We start from the raw sequence: 9,955 nt of genomic DNA, 5'->3' as shown, positions 1-9,955 counted from the left end.
TACTACTACTACTACTACTACTACTACTACTACTACTACTACTACCCTCTTTACATAGTATTCTTTCAGCTAGATTTCCTTATAGTTGTAGATAAGTTACGCTTAGTACTGATTTGTACTTTTTCTTTATGCGTCTGCTCGGGTAACTTCTTCCAACAACCCATAAGATCAGTCAGTAATTGGTGTTGAATTCACAATCGAAAATCTATCAACACTATATAAACCAAAGTGTCCTCTGTTGAATCTCTATATATATAACAATGAATCTTCTAGTGCAAAACTAAAAAGTATTTGACGAGCTAAACCACTCATAATCAAAGGACTATACTCTAGCTCAAAAAATTCAAACTCTTGTTTCTCCAATGATAATTTATCAATCGAAATTGACCTTGGATTCATCCCGATTTCCCAATTGGCCCCCAGTCTTCCTCCACCCAACCATATTCCCCCAAAGGCACTTTCCCGAGCACTGTATGGACCTTGGATTTGCCTCTTATCCAATTTTGCCCTCATTCATTCATGCAACCCATACTACCACATTCAAACCTCAATCAATTTCATAAACCCCATTTTTCTCTGTATGCCCCATTTACCCCTGTTTTTTCCCACACTATTACAAATCCTAGTAAATTTTCAACTTCCATTTTTACTTGTTTTCTTGTCTTTTTCCAAATCAATACACCAAACTAGGTGTTTCCTTTCCCATTTTCCAGCCTTTCCATTGTATTTGTTTAACCTTCTAAAACTTTTTCTTAATTTGCAATTAATTTTTTATATCATTTTTCTATTTTTCCTTCCTTTATTTTCTTAATAGCATTTTTTATTCTTTCAATTTATTTCTTTCAATTGAATTTAATTTTGTACTCTATGTTTCCACTCTTTTAAAAAAATTAATGATCGTGAACTTTTTTAATTCAATAAAAAAACGATACAAACAAGACAAGAGACTTAGTAAGTATGCTTCTACATAGTAGGAAAAGAAGTACTCTAAAGAAACAGTACATGCGAACTTGGAAAGATGTGTAAAAAAATTGTATACTGGTGCTAAACGTGCTATTCAGAATAGGAACTAGTAAGAAAATTTCATTTTGAAGAATAACAAAATCATTCAACATCTGGTCAATTGTGTCAACAATGGACTCAAATCAATCATGGTCGACGACCTAGTTAATGTCGAATGTAATTTGTCTGTATGAAAAAACTATCTGGGGATTAGCTATCAATTTGAATTTGCCAAGCAATCTATCAATTAGGTTCCCTTCCATGAAGTTGGATAAAATATGACTAGTGCTAGTTGGTATTTCATCTGCCAACTCTACTTGGGTAGATGTTTCCGAGGAATCTATATACGATCGTTGAGCAACTGTTGTTAAATATACCATCAAAAACATATCAATACTGTATGAACCAAAGTATAGGATATGATAACCTTACATATGAAACAGAGAGTTGTATAGTGCCTGGCAAAGAAACGTTGAGGAACAAACCAGCTCATAATCAAAGGACATCCAATCTAGTCCAAGCAACCCAATTCATTCTACTAGTACAATCCAATCCATATTCAACTTGAGAATACACATTTAGCCCGCTGCTATCTATATTGCATAGTTTGTGCCAACCTCTTCAATAGTATTACCTTTGTCTTTGATTCACAAATCAACAGTCCGTTTGTTGTAAATGTACTCTTAAATCATTTTTTTCAATAGAGAAGTCCCGCTGCAATTTCTTGCGTATTAGAATCAATCAATTTCACAAATCCAAGTGCACATAATTGCCACCTGATAAATAAGCCAGTACGCCACCATGGAATCAATGAATCAATCAATCAATGCAAGTCAGACCCAATTCTTCAATCATAAAGGTAAAAAAGAGTCAATCGTAGAAAGGACAATGGCCTAGTAAAAGCTGTGTCATTTGATTGATTTGAGTTATAACGGCTCATTGTAACAAAGGTAAGAGACAACTTTTCGCCATAAACAGCAAAAGGACATGTAAATCTATCTCAGGATGACTTGACTGACTAGGAATCTAAGAGTATGTAAAGGTACTTCTTCGTCATTTTTGTCAAGTTGTTATGTGTACTCAAATCTTAAAAAGAACAAAGAACATAAACCTTGATGTTTGTGCTCTAAATAACGATAGGAATAGTCTCTAAAGTTGCAAAGCATACAGTATCAATTGAGTTGAATTACCTCGTATGGTGATGATTCTGCAATTAACAGAAGCAATATGCCATGCATGTTTCATAGATTCTATTAGGCTTTGGGAAAGCTTCAACAATCGAATTATCAGAATAGACTATGTGCTTCTAAAACCATCCAATTTGTGAACATAAACTACAAAGTTTGTCCGATACCAAATGTTTTTATGGAACTAAGCAAGATAAAATCTGTATGAAAGAATGGAAAACGTGGAAACAATACGTGAACATTGTGTTTGCAGGCACACAAAATGTTGTTCTTAGTCGGACCCAATAGTACTGAAAAATTTCTTGTGTGGAACAGCAACATATTCTATCATCTCGTCCATTTGTCTAAACAATAGAATCAATTGAGTGATTTTCCAGGATCTAATCTGACAAAGTCGCGAGTGATCTGCAAGTATGAAAAGACTACGTGAGAGACTATCATACTATTTATCTCAAGTAGGCTCAGACAAATTCTTATGTCAACCCATAAGATCAGTGAGCAATTGGAGTTGAATAAATCATAGAAAATCTATCAATACTATATAAAGCAAAGTCTAAGGTATTGAATCTCTACAATACGAAACAACAAGTCTTCTACTGCCAAGCGAAAAATCCTTGATGAGCTAAACAAATCTTAGTCAACAAAATATCTATTCTAGTCCAAACAACTTATATCATTCTACTAGCAATATGTTATGAATATTCAACTTGATATTGCATATTGAAACTATTGCTGCCTATATCAAATACTTTGTACGAATCTCTTCAATGGTACCTTAAATAAACCCTGAACAAACCTTAGTGGAATTCAATTTCCAATCTCTAAGAATCAAAATCCATCTCATAAACTATACTGGAATTCCAACTTGTAACTTTCTACTTCTTTAATTTGAATTCCAGAAATATCCTTCCTGTATTCTCACATTTTTCTCAATTTCCACTCTTTCTTTTCTTGTCCAAACTCTTGTTTTTCCATACCAATTTCCAAATTACAATTGACCTTGTATCCATGCAAACTTATACTCCCAAATCCAAACCTCACAAAAAAATTCTTAGCCCCCATCTTTCTTTGTATGTCAAATTTATCTCTCTTTCTCTCCTACTGTCAATCATAAACCCTGATGAGTTCCCAATCGCCATTTGTCCTTATAGCCTTGTCTTTTTCCCAACGCAATCAAACAAACTAGGTGTTCCTTTTCTCTTTCAAACCTTTTTTTGTTCCATTTGCTTTAACTTCCAAAACTCTTTTTCATTTTGCAGATAGTTTTCTGTATCATTTTTCTATCTTTTCTTTATAAATTTTTTTCATTCTATTTTAACTTATTCTTTCAATTCATTTCGTTCAATCCATTTTCATTTTCTACCTATGATTCAACTCTTTTAAAAAAATAAATGAAATGAATTTTTCTCAATTCATTCAACAAGCTGTACAAACAAGAAAAAAGGCTCAATAGATACTACTTTACAAAGTAAGAAAAAGGACACTATAGAATGTGAGGGTATATGGGAGTGTAGAAAGAATGTATAAAATGTGTACACTGGTGGTCAACTTGTTGTTCAGAACCGGAACCAATCGTACTAACGAAATCCTCGCTCTGCAAAATAGCAACTATCCAACGTCTCCTCTGGTCAATTATGGGAACATATAAATACTATATGAGCCAAAGTCTCGGATGTGGCAATTCTTCTTATGAGACAACGAGGTTTCTAGTGAAATGCTAGAAGACCTTAATGAGAGAACGGACTTGTAATCGACAAGACAACCCAATCTAGTGCAAAGGACCCATCTCAATCTATTAGCAGTATCCAATTCACATTCAACTTGAAAATGCAAATATAACCCATTGCTATCAATATCGCATACTTTTTACGAAACTCTTCAATAGTAACAACATTGTCTTTGATGTGCAAATCCACAATCAGTCTAAAGTGCACTCTTAAATCCTCTTTTTCAATAGAGTCGTCCTCTTACTATTTCTCATATACTGGAATCAGTCAATCTCACAAATCCAACTGCACATGCTTTGTCACTTGTTAAATAAGCTAGTACAACAAAATGCAATCAATTAAGCAATCAGTCAACAAAAGTCAAACACAATTTTCTTACCAAGACGATAACAGCGACTCAATTGTGTAAGAACCATGACCCAGTATAAGCTGTACCATTGATTAGCTTGATCTTAGAATAGCTCAATGTACCAAAAATAAGAGACAACTTTTCGCCATAGATAGTAAACAGACATGTACAGGTATCTCAGTATGACTTGAATTACTTCCAATACGAGATTATAATGAAAGTACTTTGTCACTCTTTTTGTCAAGCTGCTATGTGGATTCAAATCTTACAAAGAAAATACATCTTAATGTTTACGTTCTAAATTAAAAGAAAAATGATCTCTATAGTACCAAGACATACAATTCCAAATGAGTTGAATTGCCTCGTATGCCTATGATTCTGCAATGAAATGGGGGAATATGCAAGTTTTATACCATCAAAGCAGCCTTTGGAGAAGCTTCAATAATAGAACAGATAGTAGTCAAATTGGTTCTATCCAAACCATACAATTTATAAACACAAAACTAGGAAGATTGACTGATACCAAATGTTTTTATGAAACTATGACGCATATTCAACAGGCGACAAACATTTAGAAAAGGTTGAGGATAACTGAGAATAACATATAATGAGTATTTTTCCATAGTGTCATCCATACAAGTATGAAATCATATAAAAAAGGTCAAGTATTTCTATTTAACACCAAGCTCAATACAAAAGTAGTAAGGATAGATTATGGTGCCTTTCTAAAAAGAAATGAAACTTGAGATTCTAATTGGGCTAAATAGTGCAATAAAATACCAAACACCTCCTTTTCTGCCCAAATCGTGCGTTTCTAAAGGCAGCGGTTTCTCACCAAGAGAATTAATTCCTATTTTTGAAATTCAAGAAACTATTCCTGATCCAAACAAGTCGACCTGATTCCATCAAGCCAAGGACGTGGCCCATCTTGATAGCTGATTACCAGCTCAGTTTTGTACAACTACTTGTTTTCACTCATTGCGGTTTCAACTTGGTTTGAGATAACTACAACTATGATATTGGAATCAGTTGAATTCAAACTGATTTCTCAACAGTGGCTCATTTCACCTTTGTAAATTCTCTTGTCAATTAGATCGAAAAACAAATCTGTTCCAAAATTTAATTAAGGATGTATTGAATTATCCAGATGGGTAAAAGAGTGATATGAAAACACCAACCACAATTCTAAATAAATGAAAAATTATTGAACAAGTAGCGTACTTATGACTCTCTGAGAATAATGGCATAATGGGAGATGTGCTCCTATCTCCTCTGAGAGTTGCTGCTGTTGTTGTTGTTGTTGTTGTCAAAGATGCAAACCAAGAAGTAAACCATATTTCCATAATCATTTCCACTCGTATATGGTCAGAGTTTTATGTGATTTTTGGATTGGAAACAATGTTCCCAATTTCGTTTCAGTCAGTTGGTTGATGGACAAAAAAGTGGTTGATTTGAATACAAGAATTATTTGACAATAATGATGAGGAATGGTATTTTTCTCCTTGGAACAGAATTGAAATCTAGTTGAATCATCGAGTTGATGTTGTTCTTCCTATGGATGTTGTGGTTATGACTTGTCACACCAATAAGAAAATTGACAGCTATGTACAGCACAATCTCCACAAAACTTCGAATAACGAACCTACAAGTCAGATAGTACGTTCTTTGTTCTAGTCCACAGTTTACCATTTCGAAAAGAAATTTAGTAGTCTTCTAACATTGAGATTGTATGGTACTCATATTCAATAAGAAAAGAAGAAAGAAGAAGAACAAAGTGAGTGTAAAAAAGATAAATGTTGTCGAAAATAATGATTTCTTTCAAGCACTCTGCAACTTGTCATCATTACAGATGTCAAAAAATAAGCATACATAAAAAGCAATGCGTTACGAAAGGCCCATTTCTTATATTGTAGTATGCAAAAACAGGATATGCATATAAATAAAATGGGTAAACGAAGAAAAGAGTGCCATATACGCTCCACCTTTACCGGTATGAAATACTGGTCTGGTAGAAAATACCTTGTCTACTAATGACGACCAGAGTATCGTAGATGTTTCTAGTGAGAATCAAATTCAAGATCTTTATTTCATAAAAATGTTGCTTCAGCATATTGAGCTAGGGAATCATTTATTTCATTTCTCTTTAATACATCCAGGTGTATTTTTTAAAGGATATAAAACAATAAGACGAAAATGTAAAATAGTTTTTCTTGGATTCAATAGCTTGTACCGACAAGATTGCTTTACTGCTTATCCCAGCCCATTCGTACCCAGTCGTCTACAGTGTAGTTGAATCTTCTTCTAAATCAAGTAATTCGATAGTCTGCGAATACTATAGTTTACTATCGTCACACTTTTTTACAATGCAAGTTCTGTATTTTGGTGTTGAGTACTTGCAACTTTTTTGAAAAGATTAGATAATGCGAGAAGATGACTACCCTCATCCTTCACGTCAATGAGTACAAAAAATTGACTTTTAGCAAAAAATATCTTTATCAACAAAGTGACAATTTTACGGGACTAGAAGATGCCTCAAGAACAATAAGAATCATTGGATTCAAACAAAGTCCAATTAAATTCGGTAAGGATAAAAAAATAGAGGATGCTGATTTATCTATGCCTATGAAAAGCAACACATTTCTTATATTCCAGAAACACATGATCATTCAATATTGGATTCAATAAAGCAAACTGTATTGAATGAAATCAGGATGAACCTGTAATATATTCTTGTTGACAGTCACGTACAGGAAAAGTCTGTGTGTAAATGATGATTCATTATATTCTACCAAGTAAGAACTACAGTTTCCTATATGGTACAAGTGGGTCAAAACCCATACTTTTATGACAAAAAACGATCATTGATGTAACACAGGACAGCAGATAATAGAACAACACTTATTTCTTTCAATGTAGAAAACAGTAAAAAGATAGAAATATAAATCCTCTTCCTTGTCAACTAAATGACTATATCACGGCCTGTTGGCTTGGCCTAACACTTGTTGTCACAGTTGTTGTGATAGTAAGTAGTAGAATTTCAAGTTGTGTTCGTCAATTGCTTGATTTTGCTGCGGTGTTCGAGAAATGTTTTATGCTTCCTATAAAATGAACCTTTGCGTTGACTTAAGACTATATACCAGATGTTAGGCTATATTTCGATACGAAAATATTTTTGTTGGCATCCATTTACAGTCGAACAATGATGTAGCTGTTCTTACAACCTTTCATGAAGTTCTTTCAAGACTAACTTGTTTCGCTACCCAATCACAAACTGTTTTTGAAATATTGTAATGTGTCATCACTTTCACCATAAAGAACTTAAGTAAGTTGGAAGAAAGAGCAGGTCAACAGCATTCTTGAAGAGCCAAGTGCTGTTCTTCAAGCCTCCCTGTCAATCATTTACACAATATTCCTAACACTACTCTTCTCCTTGTCTCAACTCCAAGCAGCCGATTTTTTAGGAATATCAACGGTACCAGCTTCACTATTATCAATCTTGCAAACGAAATATGGTCGTTACAACTAACAAAAAAGAAGTCTTCCAAAGAAACAGTTCAGTTACTAGCTGATACAAACATCAATGCCACAACTTCTACCCTTAAGGGATATCCTAGGTTTTCAATTCTGCCTTGTTTCTTCCTTTAGTTCCTCGTTTCAACAGCTTTAACATGCTTTTTGACTTGAAAACTTTTCCTTTGCTCTCAAAGAAAAAGAGGTTTGTTTTCAGCTTTCGTTTTCAAATGTCAACTCCATGACGTCGAGTTCCAGGGTCCTGTCAATCACAACAAAAACCTATTCACTTCTATCTTTCTCTTCTTCAACATGTGTGAGATGAAACCAATCTTGCAACTTGACTCTGTGTTAAACTCTCTCTTGTGAGGGAGAAACCCAAAAAGACTGAGTAACCAATTGGAAACACCCACAGTAAAGTCGTGTACAATAAAAGAGCGGGTATCCCAATTTCACGAAACAAAACTATTGGTGAGACACTAGAACAAAAGAAACCAGAAACTGTGACTCAAAAATGTCGAGTTATAATAGACTGCAAAAGTAAGCAATTATGTTAGTCATCCGTCTATTCTCAGAAACAAAGATACAAGTGCACAAATTTGTCTTTGTGTCTTTCACACTCAAAGAAGGTGGGCTACTCTTGAGCCTTTCAAGGACTTGAGAAATTCCTACTGATAGTCAGGTACAACAGAAGCCTGTGTGTAATTCATTCATAGTGTTCTATAAAGAAAATATTACAATTTCCTGTATGCTGGTAACAAGTAGGTCATAATTCATACTTTTCCATGATATGTAAAAAAACTAGTAGAACATCACTTATTTATTTCCATGTGCAATTCTAAATAAATAAAACACAATGACGATTCTCTGGTTACGCCAACAACAAAGAACACAGTAAAAGATAGAAATACAACTCTTTTTCCTTGTCTAACGAAACACTGTGCCATAGCATGTTGGGCTTGGGCTCACTCTTGTAGTGGTAGTGATGGTGGCTGTAGATGAATTTCAAGTTGTGTCGTCAATTGCTTGATTTTACTGTGATGCTCCAGGAATGTTTTATGGTTCGTGCAAGTATGCAAACCAAACTGTCTGTTTGTATATAATTCGTGGGTTATCTGCCAATTGTTGAGCTGTACCTTCTAAATCAAAGCTAAACTCTAGTCGGAAAAGAGAGTCCTTCTGATAACAACAATATGCACTCATATAATATTGTCGGTATTCTTACGATCTTTCGTGAATTTCTTTCAGAGCTACTTCATCTATTATCCTACCAAACGAATTTTTCCACAAAATGTGTTGTCTCCTTTTCAAGTTTTGTCAACTACAACTACCACTACTTTCACCAACACAACCTTGAGTGAATGGGAGAGGAAAAAAAGGTAAGTAGCACTTTTGACGAGGCAAGTACTGTTTCACAGAAAAGCTCCTTTTCTTTTTTTTCCATTTACACCGTCTTAGTACCACTTCCCTTCTCAACAACCACACCACATTAGTTACCCAATGACAACTTCTGATAGCCGCGTTTCAAAAACAACATCGCTACCCGTTTCACTACTATCATTCTTACAACTTACATATGGTTTTAGACATAAGTCACCCTTGAAAACCTTGTCATTCATAAAAATAAAGGGGTACTTCGAAAATAATATGCAACTACCACCAGCAGTTAAAACCGCCAATGTCACAGCTTTTTACCAGGTGGACACAACCAAGGCGTTCAAGAACGTCCTTTTATTTGCTTGATTTTGAATGGTTCTCAACAAGTTGAGCATATATTCATTAGAAAACTTTTTCATTGTTTTCAAAAAGAAAAGGCTCTATTCAGCTTTCGTTTCCATGACAGGATTGTCTCAAAGCCATAATCATACCAGCCACTATTCCACATAACACAGTGATGGACCTAACTAAGACTTTCATATACTATCCTAGAAAATGAAATAGTTTTTGTTACATCCCAAAACATGTTGCAGAGCTAAGGACAGACTTCTCCACCTTGAAAAGAGTCGCATAAAAGACAAAAACGAAAATATAGAAGCTCTGTGTGTATTGAACAAAAGACAATTCTCAGAATCTCCTGCAAAATATCTACCCAAGGGCTGATTCTCAACAACCACCTACAAGGCTTTGGACTCCTCATAATTCGTAAAACTGCTTCGAAACAATACTCAATAAAACTGAAT

At 34.4% G+C, this 9,955-nt stretch overlaps 1 protein-coding gene across 1 annotated transcript; it reads right to left on the bottom strand.

Moving 5' to 3' along the window:
- Window positions 1-8,579: 8,579 nt before the first annotated feature.
- On the bottom strand, window positions 8,580-9,550 carry Gasu_60870 (uncharacterized protein). Its single transcript, XM_005702735.1, has 2 exons — window positions 9,471-9,550; window positions 8,580-9,428 (listed from the first exon to the last, which is right to left on the bottom strand). The coding sequence occupies exons 1-2, from the start codon at window positions 9,545-9,547 to the stop codon at window positions 9,269-9,271; spliced, it is 237 nt and encodes a 78-aa protein (XP_005702792.1). The 5' UTR covers window positions 9,548-9,550; the 3' UTR covers window positions 8,580-9,268.
- Between the last annotated feature and the right edge of the window lie 405 nt (window positions 9,551-9,955).

The sequence above is a fragment of the Galdieria sulphuraria genome, assembly GCF_000341285.1.
Source record: "Galdieria sulphuraria unplaced genomic scaffold scaf_72, whole genome shotgun sequence".
NCBI classification, from domain to species: domain Eukaryota; phylum Rhodophyta; class Bangiophyceae; order Galdieriales; family Galdieriaceae; genus Galdieria; species Galdieria sulphuraria.
Note: the sequence above shows the minus strand (reverse complement) of the source record. Positions and strands in the feature narration are given on the sequence as shown.